Source organism: Salvelinus alpinus, chromosome 1, assembly GCF_045679555.1.
Source record: "Salvelinus alpinus chromosome 1, SLU_Salpinus.1, whole genome shotgun sequence".
In the NCBI taxonomy this organism is placed as follows: domain Eukaryota; kingdom Metazoa; phylum Chordata; class Actinopteri; order Salmoniformes; family Salmonidae; genus Salvelinus; species Salvelinus alpinus.
Window position 1 is genome coordinate 100,965,177 of NC_092086.1, and position 22,846 is coordinate 100,988,022.

General features: G+C 41.5%; 1 protein-coding gene across 2 annotated transcripts in view; it reads left to right on the forward strand.

The window, feature by feature from the left end:
* The window catches only part of LOC139552509 (unconventional myosin-Vb-like), an 83,970-nt gene that overhangs the window by 10,815 nt on the left and 50,309 nt on the right, over window positions 1-22,846 (forward strand). For both annotated transcript variants that reach the window (XM_071364351.1, XM_071364433.1), the window contains exons 2-10: window positions 13,618-13,728; window positions 14,381-14,552; window positions 17,053-17,197; window positions 17,761-17,917; window positions 20,005-20,148; window positions 20,918-20,999; window positions 21,215-21,322; window positions 21,498-21,607; window positions 21,739-22,004. In XM_071364351.1, the coding sequence (XP_071220452.1) occupies window positions 13,618-13,728; window positions 14,381-14,552; window positions 17,053-17,197; window positions 17,761-17,917; window positions 20,005-20,148; window positions 20,918-20,999; window positions 21,215-21,322; window positions 21,498-21,607; window positions 21,739-22,004 (1,295 nt within the window). The remainder of the gene's footprint in view (window positions 1-13,617; window positions 13,729-14,380; window positions 14,553-17,052; window positions 17,198-17,760; window positions 17,918-20,004; window positions 20,149-20,917; window positions 21,000-21,214; window positions 21,323-21,497; window positions 21,608-21,738; window positions 22,005-22,846) is intronic.

The following is a 22,846-nucleotide window of genomic DNA, read 5'->3' on the forward strand; positions in this document are numbered from 1 at the left end:
GTGGAATAACCCGCACTGGGCTGTGCTGGCGAACCGGGGACACCATGCGTAGGGCTGGTGCCATGTACCCCGGCCCGAGGAGACGCCCTGGAGACCAGATGCGCTGAGCCGGCTTCATGGCACCTGGCTCGATGCCCACTCTAGCCCGGCCGAAACGAGGCGCTGCTATGTACCGCACCGGGCTATGCCTGCGCACCGGGGACACCGTGCGCCTCACGGCATATCACGGTGCCTGCCCGGTCCCTCTCTCTCCACGGTAAGCACGGGGAGTTGGCTCAGGTCTCCTACCTGACTTAACCACACTCCCCGTGTGCCCCCCCCCCCCCCCCCCCCAATACATTTTTGGGGCTGCCTCTCTGGCTTCCAGCCGCGCTTTCGTGCTTTCTCCTCATACCACCGCCTCTCGGCTTTGGCTGCCTCCAGCTCTTCCTGAGGGCGGCGATATTCTCCAGCCTGTGCCCAGGGTCCCTTGCCGTCCAGAATCTCCTCCCAGGTCCAGGAGTCCTGCGATCGCTGCTGCTGCTGCTGCTGCCCGTTACCACGCTGCTTGGTCCTTTGGTGGTGGGTTATTCTGTAACGTTCTTCGTCGGGCGAAAGAGAGGAGGACCAAGATGCAGCGTGGTGAGTATTCATTTTAATAGAATACTTGAACAAAACAAAAACAAAAAAACAACAAACAAACGACGACGAAACAGTCCCGTAACGTGAACACAAGTACACATAAAACAGGAACAATAACCCACAACCCACAATACAAAACAGGCTACCTAAATATGGCTCCCAATCAGAGACAACGACAAGCACCTGCCTCTGATTGAGAACCATATCAGGCCAAACACATAGAAATAGACAAACTAGACAAACAACATAGAATGCCCACTCATATCACACCCTGACCAAACAAAACATAGAAACATACAAAACAAACTATGGTCAGGGCGTGACAATGTTTCCTTGTAGAGATCATAAACATCCTTGTGTATCTCTTCTGTGTTTTCGGACACCTACAAAGCAAGCAAGACCAACTCTTGCTTGATTGTATCGACCCAGTGCAGCAGCCGATGGTAATAAAAAAAAGCAATTTCATTAAGTCTGCTGGAAGTGTGATGGAGTGATCAGAAGGAGAGAAAGAGGCAGGGAGAGAGTAGTGCTCAGCTAATTAGTAGTCAAAGCCATTACTAAGTGAATGGATGCAGGGTTATAGTCTTATTCTATCCTATCCTCATTGAGCCTGTGTTTTGTACTCAACAATAAGCAATGGCATCACTCTTTCATGACCACGGGCTACATTGTCAGTTTGCTAAATAGCACTGATTGCATGTATTACTCACAACAACAGCTGTTGGTGGATAGCAAATATAGCAGTATTGCAAAAATAAAAACACGAAGCAAACCTAACCCTTTGATCCTTTAAAAAGCTGCTGAATGTAAAATATTGTGTGCTATAGCTTGGAAAATAAATACATTTGATTCTAGATGACAACATAATGATGTCTGTTTGCGACATTAGGGCTGTTTTCCTAAATAACTAATCTGCTTTGTGTTTTGTTTCTTTGCCACGATACTAACGAGTATCGCAATACTGCTATCGTCCCGGCCCTACAATCACTCCAGGTAATGCTTTGACTACCCTCTCTGTACCTCATGTCATGACAAGATGAGCTCTTAGCTATTGTGTCTCTACTAGGAAGAATCATGGTGCTACTATGTCCTCGTTTTGTTGATGTCTCCTATTATTTAGGCTGATGTCTGAGTGCAGAATCCCTTCTTTTTTGCTGAGCTAACTGCTTCTTTGTGATTGAATTCTGATGAACTGTAGTAATGTGGTCTGTGATGCAAAACATCACAAGTCATGGGAGTTTCATTACCATATATGGTCCTATTTTTTTTATAAAACATTTTTTATTTAACTAGGCAAGTCAGTTTAGAACAAATTCTTATTTACAATGACGGCCTACCCCGACCAAACTCGGACGACCCTAGGCCAATTGTGTGTATTTTATAAAAATTGGGAACAATATTTCTAGGATAAACTTCTTTCCGCCCAATATGCAGTTGTGTTTCTTTTTGTTTCACAGTGGAAAAGGAAGGACTGGGAGAGAGGAGCGTAGAGGTACACATACTCAGCTGAGTGTCATTTAAAAACGTGTCATTCAGAGACATGCTTGGGGCTCATTACGATCAGTCTTCACTAAAGTTTCACCACAGCAGTATTTGACATGGCAGAACAGACCAAATTTAAACAACTGCCTCCAAAATGAAATTCTCCCCAAATATGGTCACATTCATTAACAGCATACAATTTAGAGAAGACCTATAGAATACATTACAGATATGGGCCTATCTGAACACCACCACAATATCCTATCAACAAGGATTAGTTGGCCATTAACTGTTGTTGATTGTGATTCTGATGACTTCTGTATGAACCACATCTAAGGGCAGAGAGGATAGATTGGCTTGGTTTAGGAGGGTGATGTATATGTTGAGACAGAGGAAAGGAGTGGCGTAATTGGCCTATGGGAGGTCACTTCAGGGTAAATGATGCTCGTGCATTCGGGTTTGATGTTGGTTTCTCAGGTGAAGAATGGCTTGGCAAAGTGTGTGGGTAGGCTATTGTATGTATACTGGTGTGTTTTTAGGGGGTGGGTGGGACAGGGTGTGGCATCAGAACAGAAGTATTAAGCAAAAAGACATCTTCAGATCTGTCACAAAGCCACTGCAGCTTTCCATTCATCTAGGTTCCGCATTCATTTAGCACGGTCTCCTTGTCCTCACTTCAAATGGCGATGGGCCGACGTTAGATTGCACCCACGGCACTAATTATAAAGTTCTTCATTTTGCATTTCAACTCGTTTTTTGAAGAGTTTGAAATCTGGAGAATGGTTAATCATGTCCATGTTTAACAAGAACCACAGATTCTAACTAATCCCAGTTTAATCAGTGTGGAAATGGGTCTGATGTAGGCTGTCTTTTGTTCACATTGGCAGAGGAACTTGGCTTTCCCCCTACTGTGTTTGGGCTATCAGTGTTGGTCCATAATTAAAGATGGTTTGATCGGGAACTAGCAAGGACAACTTGCAATGCCTCAGCACACCATCTGAGAAACATGATTTGGAGAGAACCAACTGCAGAGAGAACACCTGCCAATCAGTGCCCTCACTGCTCTGGCATCAAAATAGATTTTTTTGCCAAGTGAGCTCCCCTTAGGCTTTTATATAAGTCACGGAAGAAATGATTACTTGCATAAATATGTTCTAAAAAAATCCCTAATGTTCAATATTTCCCTAAATGCCTTAGCTTATGAAACAAACTCATAATTCAAATTTGAGTGTCAGCTCATAACTCATAATTTTTCTTAGCTATGGGCTAAGCACCAGGCTTCTTAATAAAGGCATACACTACAGTACTAGTGTGGCAGGTAGCCTAGTGGTTAGAGCTTTGGGCCAGTAACCGAAAGGTTGCTAGATTGAATCCCTGAGCTGACAAGGTACATATCTGTTCCTAGGCCGTCATTGTAAATAAGAATTTGTTCTTAACTGACTTGCCTAGTTAAATAAATAAAATAAAAAAGTACTACTACAGTACTCAGTAAGCATAACTTACATACCATAAGTACCGTATGTTTAGGTTGCTTTGTTTTGTTGTTTTTTCTAAGCCTTGCCGTGGGACATGTAGAGGTCCATTGTGACACTAATTGAATCAAAACATTTACGTATCAGGAGGAGTATCAGCCAAATCAAATCATATTGTATTAGTCACATGCGCCGAATACAACAGGTGTAGACTTCACAGTGAAATGCTTACTTATGAGACCCTAACCAACAATGCAGTTAAAAAAAATACGGATAAGAAATTAAAGTAACAAGTCATTAAAGATCAGGCTGTTGATTGTGGCCTGTGGAACGTTGTCCCACTCCTCTTCAATGGCTGTGCGAAGTTGCTGAATATTGGCAGGAACTGGAACATGCCGTCAATCCAGAGCATCCCAAACGCAATGGGTGACATGTCTGGTGAGTGTGCAGGCCATGGAAGAACTGGAACACTTTCAGCTTCCAGGAATTGTGTACAGATCCTTGCGACATGGGGCCATGCATTATCATGCTGAAACATGAGGTGATGTCGGAAAATTAATGGCACGACAATGGGCCTCAGGATCTCGTTATGGTATCTCTGTGCCATCGATAAAATGCATTTGTGTTCGTTGTCTGTAGCTTGTGCCTGCCCATACCATAACCCCACCGCCACCATCAGGCACTCTGTTCACAACTTTGATATCAGCAAACCGCTCGCCCACACAACGCCATATACGCTGTCTGCCATCTGCCCGGTGCAGTTGAAACCGGGATTCGTATGCAAAGAGCGCACTTCTCCAGCGTGCCAGTGGCCATCGAAGGTAAGCATTTGCACACTGAAGTTGGTTACGACGCTGAACTGCAGTCAGGTCAAGACCCTGGTGAGGACGACGAGCACTCAGATGACCTTCCCCAAGATGGTTTCTGCAAAACAACAGTTTGTGCAAAATATTTTTGTTTGTGAAAATCCACAGTTTCACCAGCTGTTCAGGTGGTCGGATGTGGAGGTCCTAGGCTGGCGTGGTTACATGTGGTCTGCGGTTGTGAGGCCGGCTGGACGTAGTGCCAAAATCTCAAAAACAACATTGGTAGAGAAATGAACATTAACATTCTCTGGCAACAGCTCTGGTAGCCATTCCTGCAGTCAGCAGGAATGCTCCCTCAACCTGAGACATCTGTGGCCTTGTGTTGTATGACAAAACTGAACTATTTTAGAGTGGCTCTTTATTGTCCCCAGCACAAGGTGCACCTGTGTAATGATCATACTGTTTAATCAGCTTCTTGATATGCCACACCTGTAAGGTGGATGGATTATCCTGGCAAAAGATAAATGCTCAATGACCGGGATATAAACACATTTGTGCACAAAATATGAGGAGAATAAGCTTTTTGTGCATATGGAATATTTTGGGATCTTTTATTTCAGCTCATGTTGCGTTTTATATTTTTGTTCAGTATATTTCAAAGTTCTTAAAATGTCCAGGCCTGCAAGAAGAAATTATACTCAAATGGGCACAGGGAGGAGTTGACTTAGGATGACCCTGTTGCACCCTTAAACTATTTCTCAGTCCGATGTTCCATCTATGACATTTGAGAGGCAATTGTGAATATTGTCACAATTAGGAAGAGAAACAACAATTCCACATTATATCTAACTACGGCATGCTGTGATAACTGTGAACATTCCTTCTCACTGTGGTACAGTATGTGCTTGTAATTCTCTAAAAGGATTTTGGCTACTTGATTAATGATGATTGTCCAAACTTGCAATAAACATTTGGAAATAGTGTTGTGATGGACTGTTTGATAAGATAGACTAATGGTTTGATGCAAGTTTGATGCAAAAGCTGCATGCATGCATACTGTTGTTGCCTCTGTAGAAGATGATTTATGCCATGTTACAGGGCTTTCATCTTGTTTGTTGTTATTTCGACCTGAAGAAAATCACACAGCAAAGAGCGGAGCGAAGGAAGGAAAATGCCGGAATGCCAGTACCAGAAATGGAATGTAACGAGTGAGAGAAAGAGGAGGAGTAGAGGGTAGAGGGAGTTTTACAGTACAAATCAAGTCAGACTCAATCAATGCAGCTGATTTACTTCAGCACCAGTGAGCTCTACTTATAAAGGTAGCTACTGCTGTTATTCCTAAGCATTACTGTTGCTTACACTGCTACAACAGGGGCTGCTGTTATGGCTGGCACAATTACTGTACAATTGTGTAACCGATGATTATGGATGAAAACCATCATAAAAATAAAATAGCCATCTTAACAGTTTTTTGGGGGGGTGGAATGAACAGCTGACTGAAGACAGGACAGCAGCAGTGTCAGCCCAGTGTCACGTCATCTGGTTTGATGGCAAACAGTTGTAGCGCTGCAGCAGCCCAGTCAGTCTCTCTCAGCAGTGTAAACATGACAGTCACATACAGTATGGTGTCCGCCCCTAGAATGTTGCCCAGCCTGGGTAAAGGCAAAGACCACTGAGAGAGACTGACTGGGCTGCTGCAGAGCTACAACTGTGCCATCAAACCAGATTACGTGACTCTGGTCTGACACTGCTGCTGTGTGATTGGCCCGAGCAGCCAGGGGCCGAGGGAGGTGAAAAGGGCCGCCAGCAAGTTTGAGGTTTTGATCATTTTTATTATGTGTCTCCATAATTTCATGCAGACAGCTGACTAATGGATTGGTAGTGGTGGAAGGATGTACTGATAAAGGCAGAGTAGATTAGGTGATGGATGATTATACTGTACATTCACAGTCAAATTAATTTATTCAGGAAGGGAGGTGATTTCAGAAATTTATTTTACAGTAAGTGTCAGTGTTCCCGCAATTACTGTAAGATCAAACCATGATGACACAGCAGGCATCTAGGCAGTTACCTGATAAATCGATCTCCCCTATAAAGTAACTATGTTCCCAAGAGGCTGTGGATTGAAGACTGAAATGGATGGACCCAGCATTGGTTTTGTGGAGTCAGAGTTGTTTCCTTGAACTCTGTTAGTCTGTGTCCTCCTGTAGGCCTCATGGCAAGTTTCTTGACTCAAAGCAAAAGACAATTTACAGAGCTCTATGACATAGCTCCCAAACCTTCCATTGTGGCTTGTCATTCACCAACCTATCCCAAACGCAACTGACTTTGAGGTTTGAACAGTAAATTGTTAAAAGTTTCTCCCACCAGTATAGCCTAACCATTGATCAAATAGTAACGTTAGTAGGTTGGTTGGGAAAATATTACATTTTGAAGTCATCAGTGATGCAGTAGTAGTCTCTCTAGAGTCCAGACAGACTGGTTGCATCTCATAATGTGCCAATGTGGTCTGGGATTTCAGAGAATAATACAGTAGTTGAAGGAAGCCACTGAAGCAGAGCGTTAAGACTCTTGTTAGGATCAAAGTGAAATGACTCAGATGTGTCCCTGAAATACCTTGTGGTCTTTGAAAGGGTGTGTAACCTGGAGCTCCGGGCCTGATGATGACTCTCCTCCGGGCAGATCCATCCTCTAGTCGACACCATCCAATAGTGGACTGAGAGAGGCTCTGAACTCTGAATCACGTCCTCATTGTGTCAGTCTGAATCTCACACACGCTCCCGGTGATGGGCTGAGTGGAGCATTCGGCTGTCTCAACTCAAACCCACAGAGGCAGAGCCAGGAATAACTGCAGCAACCGCTGTGGACTGTATGTCTGCTCTGTTTTACAATCACATGGTCCAAACGTTCAGGTCTTCATCCAATCTGTAGGATAGTCAAATTGCCAGTTCAGTGGCACTTTGTCAAAATCCAGAGAGGGACTGAGCCTTTTCGTTCATCCTTTCACTTAGCATCATCGTGCTATTTATAAATTCTTCTATTTAGTCTATTTTGTAGGGCCACTGTAGTCACTCAAGACTGTGTAGTGGTGGATTCTTGCATTTCAGTGACAGACAAGTGTGATTTGGATTAGGAGGTTCATATGCACAGTAATGCTGAAGTAAGTTATTTGCATCAATGAGTGACTGAGATGGGGTGCTTCAGTACCGCTTTGTAATTATTTGTCAGTTTTAGATATTGTTTATATCCAATTTCATGGAAAGGCCTACTAAGGACGAGCACTTAGTGAACGTTTGCCATGGGATTTGAAATATGGGACTATATCTCTAGGTACTTTGTTCTTTCCTTTTCAAAGAAATAACTTCATAACTAGCTTTTAATTCAACAGTATCAGAACAGGACTTATGCAGTAGCCTAAAGTCCTGCTCTGATACGTCATTCAATTTAGCTAATAAGTAACACTGACATTTGAAACCCAACCTTAGGGAATGGCACTGCACAGTTACCCTTTCCCTTTCCAAATCCTTTCTTTTCTTGATGTGCAATTAGTGTAATAGCCTCTCATATGAAGAAACAGTGTATGAAAAGAGTAGGCTAGTAAGAATTCGTCTTGCAGTATATGCCTATAGTGGTGCCCAAAATCTCCTCAATCATTCTGCCAATAATGATTCAATGGACAAGTGTCAGGATGTCACAAATGCTTACAAACATTTTGCATTGACTAAACATCTCCCCCTTCCTCCCTCCCTATCTCCCCCATCCTTCTTGCGCTCTTCTTCCCTAGCTCCATCCCTCGCTCCCTCTCATTCTCTCATGTTTCCTCTATTGACTCCTCCCCTGGAGATGTTATGTAACTGAGGAAATATTTGCTCACAAATTAAAATTTGTTGGAGCAGACTGGGACTGTAGTATTGTCGTTTAAATGCCAAATTTGTGTATCTTCCGGTGTTTAGTTGCACATCAGCATGGGTCTTAGTTTCTTAGCAGTGAGCTAGTTTGTTTCCTTCTCTGATGTGTCCACCTGGGGCCTGAGGCTGGCGCTGGGATGTAAATAATGTACTGTATGAGTTCGTTTGTTCTGTCATAGTCTGTGAGGAGGAACATTTCACAGATTGTTGCAGCTCTGCTGGATACTCTTTCCAAGGACTCTGTTTTTGAAAAGAAGAACTCTGTGGAAAGGAGATGTATTGTAACACATGAGCGTAAGCTTGCAATCAGGAGAAAAAAGAAAGCACCTTTGTGAAATGTCATCAATCTCTATAAAGTCAAGGTGTGTGAATCGTTTTTATGTCCCAATACACAGCTAAATGGACTGTTGGTAAGTGAGTGCTGTCCCTATTAGTTGCCGTCTTTATTGGGCTACTATCTATGTAGCCTAATAGCTTAGTAATAAATAAGGTATTGATATGTAGCCTAATAGCTTAGTAATAAATACGGTATTGATCAAGTCAAATAAGCTAAATATAAGCTAAAATATTTCCTACTACTGGAAGCTGCAAAATAGTTCTCCCAGTAGAATAAGATATTCCCTAGGGTTGTGTGAGAAAGTTTCAGACTTTCAGACAAACCTTCACGTGTGCCTAGAGTCGAAACCCATGTGACCCTTGCTGAAACGTGTGTAATATTAGTGATAGCACAGTTGATTGCAGCACTACACAAGGTTATTTTATATCGCTACATCTCCCCCCCATTTATCTGCCCGCCCACTGCCTCCTTATTAAAGTGGATTAAAAAGCACTGCTGTCAGCTCGCCTGCCGTGATATGCTGTGACTCTGTGTTGCCTGGGGGGAAGACAGCCAGCGCTCAAAGTTGAATCTCTCAGCCTCCCAGTCATGGCTAACATCAGTAGGTGTCTAATCTGTAATGCATTTCTACAGGGGAGTTGGCCCACCACTTGGTTAGGGGGTGTGACGCCTACGCTTACTGCTGTTTAAACATGAATGGGCCCTCTGTGACTGAGTCTAGATGCCAGGTTTAACCTCCTGGGGAGAGTGTCCTCTGCCTCCTCACTGTGTTGATATCAGGCTGAGATTCTAGTGTGAAGAGCACAAACTCATGATGACACCAATCCGAGATAGCCAGGCCCTCCTGTAACAGTAAACACAGACAACTTGTTAAGAAGTTTCCTATGAAGTTGTGAAGGTCGTACAAAAAGAGTTTGTTCTCCATTTTGAGACACACCGAGCTCAGCTGTTGAAAATCCACTTGACTTACACACAGAGGACATTGCAGAGTACAGGGCTGATAACACTGTATAAACTGCATCCCCCTGACTGCTTTTATTCAGTCTGCTGATATGTGAACCATAGCCTACACATTATTCCATCCTCTCACCTTTTCAAATGTGGCCCAATGGAGGGAAGATGGTGAGTCAGAGCATTCATTAACATTTCGGATTTAGTTATTTTTACCACCCTTCCCCCCTCTCCTCCTCTGTAGTGTTTTCTCTGGGGTGATATAAAGGAGATGATGCAGTTATGCACTGGAGGGATGTTGCTGATCAGCCTAAATCCTGTGCAGAGTCAGCTGCTTTATGACTCACAGCCCTCTGCCCTTCTGTTCCGTCAGCACCTCATGCTTTGTTTTGGCACTCTTCCTCTGCTAGCAGCAAATTGACATGAATCAACTTGCGATCTGCTGTACTTATGTATGTACACATCGATCTTTCTTGGTGGTCAGTCACCCACAGTGAACCCTATGTAGTTTAGCTGTCTGAGGTTGGCCTACTCTACTGTACTATGTTTCTATTGTCTGTAGTTTTAGCCTGGCCTGTCTCGTAGATTTCAGAGAAAATATAGCCATGTTTTTGATGAGCTAATACATCTCAACAGTAAGTTTCCTTTTCTCTTTTGTCTGTTATTTCCCCCACATACAATGCACTGCTACAAAGTAATAGGGAGTAAGGCTGCTTCATATCTGTTGAGGAATGGGAAGTCAGGAGGACTGTTTGGATAATTTGTTGAGCAGACCATGGCTTTTATTTTTGCCATCATTTGCATCTCCAGTATAGGCCTAAACGTCAGTGAAGTGAAACGTATGTGCTGAGAGTGGAAGTGCAATAGTAAACAAAAAATATTGTTCTGATCTTGAATGAAATTGATAATGCCTCATTTCATGTGATTTTTTTCAATTTTCTGAAACTAATAGTTGTATTTTCAGAATGCAATTAGTGGTAGCCTAATGGTGTGTATAATCACATGCAGGAACTCCCCGAATTGGGGGGCACAATTGCACCCTTCTCTAGAAAGCTAGCTAATTTAGAAACATGGGATTGTCTTTTTTCTTTCCTTTTTAACATTACACGTAACAGTGGAAATCGACAACTGTCTCAATCTTTTTCTTTCTTGTAAGTATTTTCCCATCCTAGAGTCTGAGACCTTGTGGTAATCTGTGGTAGAGAAGAAGAATGTATGACCATTTAGCATAGACACTTTACATTGCCCCTAGTTATCATAAATCACGACTTCTATAGTTTAGGCATATAGCTAGCTAAGCATAGCTAGATAGTTGTTGTATTATCCAGCTAACAATACTAGTGATTGTGTTGACACAGCTAGCTCGTTAACTTCTTATGGCTGCAGGGGCAGTATTGAGTAGCTTGGATGAAAGGTGCACAGAGGTAAACGGCCTGCTCCTCAGTCATAGTTGCTAATATATGCATATTATTATTAGTAATGGATAGAAAACACTCTGAAGTTTCTAAAACTGTTTGAATTATGTCTGTGAGTATAACAGAACTCATATGGCAGGCAAAAACCTGAGAAGTTCCACTTCCTGTTTGGATTTTTTCTGAGGCTGGTAGATTTTCAACCATGATCCCATTGAAATTACAGCGAGATATGGATGAGTTTTCACTTCCTACGGCTTCCACTAGATGTCAACAGTCAATAGAACTTTGTCTGATGACTCTAATGTGAAGGGGGGCCGAAGGAGACAGGAATGATTCACCACTGCCATGAGGTGACCACGCATTGAACACGCGCGTTTACGTGAGAGGCAACTCCGTTCCATCGCTCAACTGAAGTCAATGTAATTCTCCTGTTGGAACGTTATTCAAGATGTATGTTAACAACATTCTAAAGATTGATTCAATACATCGTTTGACATGTTTCTACTGACTGTTACGGAACTTTTGTACATTTCGTCATGTTATAGTGGACGCACTTTGTGACTTTGGAATTGTTTACCAAACGCGCTAACCAAAGTAGCTAATTGGACATAAATAACGGACATTATCGAACAAATCAAGCATTTATTGTGGAACTGGGATTCCTAGGACTGCATTCTGATGAAGTTCATCAAAGGTAAGGAAACATTTATCATGTATTTTCTGGTTTCTGTTGACTCCAACATGGCGGCTAATTTTACTATTGTTCTGAGCTCCGTCTCAGATTATTGCATGGTTTGCTTTTTCTGTAATTATTTTGAAAAATCTGACACAGCGGTTGCATTAAGGAGAGGTATATCTATAATTCCATGTGTATAACTTGTATTATCATCTACATTTATGATGAGTATTTCTGTTGAAACGATGTGGCTATGCACTATCACTGGATGTTTTTGGAACTAGTGAATGTAACGCGCCAATGTAAACTCAGATTTTTTTATATAAATATGAACTTTATCAAACAAAACATGCATGTATTGTGTAACATGAAGTCCTATGAGTGTCATCTGATGAAGATCATGAAAGTTTAGTGATTCATTTTAGCTATATTTCTGCTTTTTGTGACTGCTATCTTTCGCTGGAAAAATGGCTGTGCTTATTGTGGTTTGGTATGACCTAACATAATCGTTTGTAGTGCTTTCGCTGAAAAGCATATTTGAAATCGGACACTTTGGTGGGATTAACAACAAGATTACCTTTAAAATGGTATAAGACATATGTATGTCTGAGGAATTTTAATTTTAATTTGGCGCCCTGCACTTTCACTGGCTGTTGTCATATCATCCCGTAAGCGGGATTGCAGCCATAATTTAACATCCTGGGTATGTCTCACTTAATACCCTTGGGGTATGGATACCCTGAGAACAAGGTTCAGGGAAGATAGGACCATCGACCCCAGCTAACGTTACTGTAGTTAGATAGCTAGCGAGTAGCGACCATAGCATGTTTTCCAGCTTTAGGTAGCTAGCTAGTCAACGTGAGGAAACTAGCTACATAGCGTGCTAGCTAATACCAAAAAACGAAACAGATTGCATGGCAAGTCTTTTCTGTAGATGGTAACTAGCTAGCTAGCCTAGTTGGTACCCCCAACAAGAATGCCAACTAGCGTTAGCCAGCTATCTAGCTAGAGTTAGCTTGCCAACACTAGGCTAGCTAGCAAACGCTAGCTAACTACCTATGCAAATCATCCAGCAGAATTCATGTATCCAATAAAGAAAAACCAATTGCATGGGAAACATACCTTCTCTCTCTTGTGTTGGTGTTTTCGACCTACAACACTGTTTCTTTCGCGGCAATCTATCATGTCTGGATTTTGCACACTGACTTTGACCCTGTTCTTTGCACACATGATGTCAGATTGGTAACGTTAGCCTAATAGTCTGTATAATTCATCACAGGGAGTAATTACTCCCACCATCCTGATAATAGATAGAAAAATAAAAGCTTTATCTACAACAGCAGGCCAAACTTCTCTCATAATAATTCCATAAAGTTATTAAATTATCTTTTTTTTTTTGAAAGATGCAATTAATACTTTTAGAAGATGGAATAAGTTGCTGAATGTCTCTTCAGGATAGGATTTGGGATCCCATTAGAGTAAATGTCATTAACGCTAAAATAATCTTGAAGTAAATTTGGATGTGATCCTAAGTTATGTAATCAAAAAGGTAGGCCTAAATAAGAGTTAAGAAATTATCTGTCAGCATTTTCACCTCAATATAGACCTATCTGGGATATCTCAAGGCTGGTTGTGTCACAAACACAACCTCAATATTGCCACTGTGCCACATCAACCTATTGGCACTGCATTTCTTCATTATAGCATTTGTTGAAACAATTACTACTTTTCTTTTTCATTGCATTATCTTTGTACATCATTTGAACATCCCTAGAGTATTCAGCAGTTTACAGTCTCTTTTTTCCGATTGACAATAAGTTACACAACATCGTCTATGAACTTGGGCAAATGGGGGAGGAATGTTATCTAACTGTTCAAACAATAATCAGAGTAATTGATGAGTTGATTTAGTTAAATTAAATATATTTGTATGTGTTCTTGTTTTCCAGTACACTCGGGTGTGGATCCCAGACCCAGAGGATGTGTGGAGAGCTGCAGAGATCATCAAAGACTACACGGAGGGAGAGCCCATCCTGTACCTCAAACTTGAAGATGAAACGGTAATATACTACCCACTGGATCAGACCACAGTTATTAGATCCATATCCTTTTTTGGATAATATAGCCTTTGCCTCAAGACTCAATATGCTTTAGTCTATTTTGCTGTGCTGTTGTACATTTAGCGTTTTACATCATGCTGTATTAAAGCAGTTAATGTGTGTGTGTGTGCCCAGACACATTCATAAACTTAAGTGCCATAAATCATTAATTGTGTTTTTTAAGGGAAAACTGCAAACTCTGAGAGTAAAATATACAGCTATTAAATTACAGTGCACTGTGCCAAGAGTAATTTCAATACGTAAGCATATAATGAGATTTTCATATCACCTCATGTAGCAGCAGTATATTCCACTACATACCTACTCATGATCACAATTCCTATTTAATACTCCTCGCAGGGTGGGATTGTCAGGTATGATTCATACACACCTAGATGCCGTCATATCCTTTAACATAAAAAAAATATTATTTCTCTTCTCAGTAATTCAATATGCTGTGTGGATTGTAATATTTGTAATATTCTTATGGATGGTGCTGCAATATGATTTAAACTGATAAAGGGAAAAGGGTCTTACCCTTACAACAGGTACACATGCAAACACTTGGCTGTAATAATTTTTTGTGACATTTTTGCTTGAACATCTGTCCCAGCCATTGGAATACCGCATCGGACCCAAAGACAACGCTCTTCCCTTCCTCCGGAACCCTGATATCTTGGTGGGGGAGAATGACCTCACAGCTCTCAGCTACCTGCACGAGCCTGCTGTGCTGCACAACCTCAAAGTGCGCTTCACCGAGTCCAATCACATCTACACATACTGTGGTAAGTCTCTATACCACCTCTCTTAACAGGCAACATACGATGGGGTGAATCTACATACGATGTGGTGAATCTACACTACCGTTCAGAAGTTTGGGGTCACTTAGAAATGCCCTTGTTTTTGAAAGAAAAGCAAATTTTTTCTCCATTTAAAATAACATCAAATTGATCAGAAATACAGTGTAGACATTGTTAATGTTGTAAATTACTATTGTAGCTGGAAACGGCAGATTTTTTATGGAATATCTACAGAGGCCCATTATCAGCAACCATCACTCCTGTGTTCCAATGGCACGTTGTGTAAGCTAATCCAAGTTTATCATTTTAAAAGGCTAATTGATCATTAGAAAGCCCTCTTGCAATTATGTTAGCACAGCTGAAAACTGTTGTTCTGATTTAAAGAAGCGATAAAACTGGCCTTTTTTAGACTAGTTGAGTATCTGGAGCATCAGCATACTTTCTCCTGAAACTCGTCAATCTATTCTTGTTCTGAGAAATTAAGGCTATTTCATGCGAGAAATTGCCAAGTAACTGAAGATCTCGTACAACGCTGTGTACTACTCCCTTCGCAGAACAGCGGAAACTGGCTCTAACCAGAATAGAAAGAGGAGTGGGAGGCCCCGGTGCACAACTAAGCAAGAGCACAAGTACATTAGTGTCTAATTTGAGAAACAGACGCCTCAAGTCCTCAACTGGCAGCTTCATTAAATAGTACCCGCAAAACACCAGTCTCAACATCAACAGTGAAGAGGCGACTCCGGGATGCTGGCCTTCTAGGCAGAGTTGCAAAGAAAAAGCCATATCTCAGACTGGCCAATAAAAATAAAATATTAAGATGGGCAAAAGAACACAGACACTGGACAGAGGAAGATTGGAAAAAAAGTGTTATGGACAGACGAATCTAAGTTTGAGGTGTTCAGATCACAAAGAAGAACATTCGTGAGACGCAGAAAAAAATTAAAAGATGCTGGAGGGGAGCTTGACGCCATCTGTCAAGCATGGTGGAGGCAATGTGACGGTCTGGGGGTGCTTTGGTGGTGGTAAAGTGGGAGATTTGTACAGGGTAAAAGGGTTCTTGGAAAAAGGAAGGCTACCACTCCATTTTGCAGCACCATGCCATACCCTGTGGATGGTGCTTAATTGGAGCCAATTTCCTCCTACAACAAGACAATGACCCAAAGCACAGCTCCAAACTATGCAAGAACTATTTAGGGAAGAAGCAGTCAGCTGGTATTCTGTCTATAATGGAGTGGCCAGCACAGTCACCGGATCTCAACCCTATTGAGCTGTGGGAGCAGCTTGACCGTATGGTACGTAAGAAGCATGGGGTGCTTCAGGAAGCATGGGGAGAAATCTCTTCAGATGACCTCAACAAATTGACAACTAGAATGCCAAAGGTCTGCAAGGCTGTAATTGCTGCAATTGGAGGATTCTTTGACGAAAGCAAAGTTTGAAGGACACAATTATTATTTCAATTAAAAATCATTATTTATAACCTTGTCAACGTCTTGACTATATTTCCTATTCATTTTGCAACTAATTTCATGTAAGTTTTCATGGAAAACAAGGACATTTCTAAGTGACACCCAATCTTTTGAACGATAGTGTACATATGATGGGGTGAATCTACATATGATGGGGTGAATCGATCCAAGTCTTCAAATCTTATCTTGCTATCTATTACACTGGTTTATGCAGCGCCAACTAACATCAATTAGATTTATCCAATGTGGCCTGTGTTGCTTCTCTTCTAAAAGCCCTTGGCCTGACCTTTTGCTACAAAGTCCTCCATGTTTACTAGTGTAACTGGTCTATTATACACCATGTAGGGTTGAGGCTTTTATTGACCTTACTGGTTGACTTGTCCCAAATTTTACAAACCTGTCCTTCCAATCCCCAATCAACTAGGGTTCCATTGACTAAAGCAACCAATGATTGCTCTGTAGTCGTGTGTGGAATTCATCCTAAACAAAGCAGACAAAAGGAAATGAGCAAAGACAATCTGTTGAGTATACACTGGCCATAGATATCACCACCATCTTTTATTAGGGAGATCTGTCCCCATAGTAACCCTGCCAGGGCATGCTTGGGTGAACATTCTACATTCCTCTGGCCATCTAGATGTTGTGATATGGTTTATGTAGTATTTACCTATCAAAGGTAGTAGTTAAAACGACTAAGGGTTGTTATCAATGTGTTTTTAATTACAATAGTATTTTGTTCTGTACGTACAGTATGATAGGATTAACTAAATAAGAAGATTAGTTTGTTTGTCACAGGACAAACAGAGATTAGTCTTTTTGCTTTATCCCAACCCCCGGAGACACACAAATACACACATCCACATGGGTATATGAGATATATTACTAAATATAGGATTAAGTAACTACCGGTTACAGTATCACTGTTGAGTTATAGTGATTTTAGAGAGTTGAATGTTTTACTTGACTGGCTATACTGTTCTCTCTATCCTCCTTTCCCTCACTCCATCTCCCCTCCAAAGGCATTGTGCTGGTGGCCATCAACCCCTACGAGCAGCTGCAGATCTATGGAGAGGAGGTCATCAATGCCTACAGTGGGCAGAACATGGGAGACATGGACCCACACATCTTTGCTGTTGCTGAGGAGGCATACAAGCAGATGGCCAGGTGCTGTATGAGCCTCTGGGTACAGCTAATTGGTTATAACACAGGATCGGGATACTGTTACTGTATCAGACCTGGTACAGTTGCCCGTTTCATAAGCACATTTGATGTATTAGTCTGCTTTGGGAAGTAATTGATTTGTTACTGTGTGGCACATAGCTGCATATCAAGCACTTGATTAGACCCCTAATTCAATTTGCTATGTAATTTGCTAGTGTTGGTGTGGGACTGAGGGTCTAAATAAGCAGTCCAGGCAGAGACGGTGTCTTCAATGGAAGGTGTGGGTGGATAATAACAGTGCTCAGGTCCACATTAACTGTCACCCTCCTCAATACCATGTCCACATTAAGCTGTAGTCGCTGCCTACGTAAAGGCCCACTGCTATATTGTCCTGGCAACTCCAATCATGCAGAGTTGATTAGCATTGTGCAACTATAGGATTGATCCACTGTATTACTGTAGCGTTATTGCAATATCTGATATTGTCTGATGGTCAGTTACCTTTTTAACTGTAAATAACTTACAAAAATTTCTCCAATGTCTTTCTCAATCCCTTCTTCCTGTAGAGATGAGAGGAACCAATCCATCATAGTAAGTGGGGAGTCAGGGGCAGGGAAGACCGTCTCTGCTAAGTACGCCATGCGGTTCTTCGCCACTGTGGGAGGGTCGGCCAACGACACCAATGTTGAGGAGAAGGTGCTGGCCTCCAGCCCCATCATGGAGGTGAGGATGGGCTGATGATCCCATACTGTAGACCAGCCCAGGCCAGCTATATGGCATATTAGTAAGGGAAATCGAGTGCAAACCGGAAGTTGTCTAAGTATATTGCTGTCCAGTCAGGTTGTTACTAGTTACCATACCCACAAAGTCATAAACCCAGCCTATTTCTACAATGTCTCTTCTTAAAATGTTATTTTAAACTTAACTCTAACCTTAACCACACTGCTAACCTTATGCCTAACTCTTAAAAATAAATAATTTTTGTTTTCGAGATTTTTTACGATAATATTGCCAATTTTGACGTTGTGGCTGTGGTAACTATTGAAAATCGTCACGTTTTATGAGCGCATTTCACATTACTTTTGGGTTGTAATCCTATTATAATGCTCACATGAATGTCATGCTGAATATATGTTCATGTCATCACAAAAAAAGTATTCAAATTTAGTTGCTAGTAGAATAACGTTACAATGCAAATATTATGTGTAAAATAGTTGTTTATGTTGTTTTGGAGCTAAACCTTCCTTGCACTGCACTCCTTTCTAGCACCTTTTCAAATCAAATCAAATCAAATCAAATTTATTAGTCACATACACATGGTTAGCAGATGTTAATGCGAGTGTAGCGAAATGCTTGTGCTTCTAGTTCCGACAATGCAGTAATAACAACAAGTAATCTAACCTAACAATTCCGCAACTACTACCTTATACACGCAAGTGTAAAGGGATAAAGAATATGTACATAAAGATATATGAATGAGTGATGGTACAGACGGCATAGGCAAGGTGCAGTAGATGGTATAGAGTACGGTATATACCTATGAGATGAGTACTGTAGGGTATGTAAACATAAAGTGGCATAGTTTAAAGTGGCTAGTGGTCCATGTATTACATAAGATGGCAAGATGCAGTAGATGATATAGAGTACAGTATATACATATACATAAGAGATGTGTAATGTAGGGTATGTAAACATTATATTAGGTGGCATTGTTTAAAGTGGCTGGTGGTACATTTTTACATAATTTCCATCAATTCCCATTTTTAATTTTTGCTTAGTTGTTTCGGTGGGCTGGCCCTCATTTGACCTGTAAGCAAAGTATTCCCATAGTTCGCTTCTGCAGCCAGTTTTGTCAACAAGCTGCGGGTGTGGAGGTATGATGTTTTTGTTAGAATAAGTTGTGCTGTCTGCATTTTCTCTCTGTCCTCTCACTTGGTTCTCGAAAGTGGCTCGTGCTGGGTCAGCTTCAAGCGCAATTAGCTTGGATAGCTACGGCCCCCCTGAGAAGATTCAGAAAAATGACTTGACAGACTCGATCCTCTCAATCCGTATATAACGTGAGACGCATTTGACAAAAGTACCGAAAGTAACACAAATTCTAGTACCGAACCATTTTTCATGTTCTAGTATTGAAAAAGTACAGGAGTTTTGGTATAGCGTGCAACACTATTAGGTTGGTTCTTGTTAAAACGTGATCGTGTTAACTTTCTCGGCACACAAAAAGTATAAGGAACTCCACATCTTCAGTTGTAACTTTGGAGAGTTCAGGCTACGGAAAAGTACTTGTATGGGGAATCATTTTGAAAACTGTATGTGAAGAAGCTAAGCAAGCACAGCAGGAGTCCATTACCCTCTCGTGTTCTGAATCAGCAGAAACCTTCCTAACAGCAAAGTCCCTCAGCTTGTGTGGAACGATAAGACCAGGAAAGGCTGCTAGCTAGAAAGTTCTCAGTCTGTCGTTCAGGAAGTTCAGGAGAAGGGCGGTCAGACATTTCTGTCTGATCTAGCTGACCCGAGGCTGGTAATGGACTCAGAGTGAAGAAACAGAAACAGGACTGATCTGTATGCAAGGACCGACTGGCTCAAGCCCCATCTTGGCAGGTGTCACAGCTCAGAATTAGGAGCATTACGACTGTCAGGGTATATTACAAGCAGTAAGGAGACTCTAAAGGTTTTTTGTGTGGTATGAATTACAATATGAGAGGATAGAAATATATATTTTACAGTGGTTATGATTTTCCTTTGATCTCTTTTGAAGATTTTCTTTTGAAACTCTCACACTTTTTCCCGCTCCGTTCTTCTCTTTAAAGGCTATTGGAAATGCGAAAACCACTCGCAACGACAACAGCAGTCGTTTTGGGAAGTACATCCAGATTGGTTTTGACAGGAGTTATCACATCATAGGAGCCAACATGCGCACGTATCTGCTGGAGAAGTCAAGGGTAGTCTTTCAGGTACGTGTAACTCCATGCTGTTCAGTCTGGGAAGAAATTGGTTTCACTCTGTATTACTACTGCAAGTCCATGCTTCCTTCACATTTACTTTCCTTAGTTTAAATAAGCATTTGATTAAGCCCTAACTTGACACATTTTTCCAGGCCTCGTTAACTCTTTATCAATAATATATTCTGAGTGAATGAAAGACTTGGGTAGTTTTGTTAGATCAGGAGTTCCCCCGGGCTGTAATTTAATCTTGTAGCTCTATTCATTTATTTTTTTAAGTACTTTGATAAATTCATAATGATATTTGATTATGAAAATATGATTTTCCTGTGTATTATATATATTTCCACAGGTTGAAATAATACTGTGAAATTGTGAAAATTCTGATAATGTCCTTTTATTGTAAGAGCTGTTGGAAAAGACTGAAATTGCAGCTTGTTTTGCAAGGATGATGTTTTGGACTCCCTGGTGACATCACCAGGTGGAATAAGTTAATAGACCAATAACAAAGTGATTTTGCCCTCCTTTCTGCCAATAACAGCTAGTTTTTAGGTTATATGTCTCTCCCATTAGATTCCTCCAATTAGGACCCTCGCTCAGACCACTCCCAGACAGTTGTAGCAACATTTTTGCTTGAGAAATTGCTTTTTTGACAATTTAATTGAAAACAATCACAGTAAAGTATTTACTTGTTACCCAGAAATAATTTAATATTGAGGTAAAAATGGCTGCATTGGTCCTTTAAGTGATATAATATCTGTAGTATATTTCTGCTTTTTAGGCTGAGGATGAGAGGAATTACCACATCTTCTACCAGCTGTGTGCCTCGGCTAGCTTGCCAGAGTTCAAAGACCTAGCCTTGAGTAAGTGTCACAGATTAATTCAATATTCCACTATCTATCTGTTTCATAAGCAATTTATTCTCTTTATGTCATGTTTACTAGAGGCAATTATTTCTCATACTAAAGGATTCAGAGAATAATGGAATGCCTATCATGCCTGTCAAGGCCTCCTAATAAGAACACTGGTCTTATACATTAATGTATATCGCTACTTAACTGCTGCTTTCATCCTGAAGCCAGTGCAGAGGACTTCATCTTCACATCACAAGGAGAGAACATCTTCATTGAGGGGGTTAATGATGCTGAGGACTTTGAGAAGACGAGAGAAGCCTTTACGTTACTGGGTAAGTGTCTGACTGCATGGGTACGTTCTAAGCAACAACACATCTACATTAGAACAGGCGTAAAGACTGATTGGAATTTTGTTCTAATCACACAAAAGAGAAATAGAAACATGTTATTTTTCCATCTCCCGATGGAACAACTGTTAACATGCACCTTACTCTGGTTGTTTGACAGGTGTTAACGACAGCAATCAAAGCAGCATATTCAGAATCATAGCTTCCATCCTGCATCTGGGAAACGTGGAGATCTGCTCGGAGAGAGACGGAGACTCCTGCCACATATTAGTATGTCACTATCCAGTCTTATCCAGCTTAATTCTGTTTGAGTTTCTAGTTCCACATCACAATCCCAAACCATGTATCTTCTCTATACCTCATACCTAATTTGTTGATTAGATGTGTGTGTGTGTTTGTAGAAGAACGACCCTCACTTGGCGCATTTTTGCCAGTTGCTGGGGGTGGAGCTGGAGCAGATGGAGCACTGGCTATGTCACAGGAAGCTGGTTACCACGTCAGAGACCTACGTCAAGAACATGTCCCGCAAACAGGCGGCTAATGCACGCGACGCACTCGCCAAGCACATCTACGCCCACATGTTTGACTGGATTGTGGAGTACGTCAACAAGTCTCTGCACACCTCCTCCAAACAACACTCTTTCATTGGTGTTCTGGACATCTACGGGTAAGACTGTCCACCTGTGCTCCCCAAAACCTCTAAAAACAAAGCTCAACAGTGGGTTGGTTTGAATTGTGAGAGAAACTTGACTGTGTGAGAACTGATTTTCTTGCCAGCGCCAGGAATGAAATCTCAGCCATGGTGAATGGTAAAGTAATCCCAGGCTTGCAGTAAATTAACACACTGTGACAGCAGGCACACAGAACAACATCATCTCAATCCCACATTCTTAATTTTGTCTCACAGTTCTGTCACACCATGTTCTTTGTACTAGGGTACGAAGAAGCTTGATATTTGATGAGTAGATTTCATAACTACTCAGTGTGTGTGTGCCCTCGAGTCTGCAGATGTGCCTCTGTGTCGACGCATATGTGTGAGCGCTCTGCGTTTCTCCAGCTAAATATCTCCATCCACTGTGTTTTAAGTGCATATTCTCATTACAGTATTCTAAGTGTATAGAACCATATTGACTGGGGGAGCTGCGCTCTTCCTCTCCTTGACCCTGTCTGACTGAAGGCCTAATTGGTTCCCTGCTGTGGGTTAGATTATTGATAAGGCTGGCTGCTGGGGCAGGGAGGGAAGAGATACTGAGCTACAGTGGAAACCTCTCCCCAAATAAGACATTCAGCAGATACAGCAGCCTGGTCACTATTTTACATGCTTTTCACAAGCAGTGACTCAGAAGACCAGTTTTCCATGGCCTCTGTCTATTCAGCATTGTATTTTCAGCTATCACATCAGGCATACATTTACATTTACATTTTAGTCATTTAGCAGATGCTCTTATCCAGAGCGGCTTATAGGAGCAGTTAAGGTGAAGTGCCTTGCTCAAGGGCACATTGACAGAT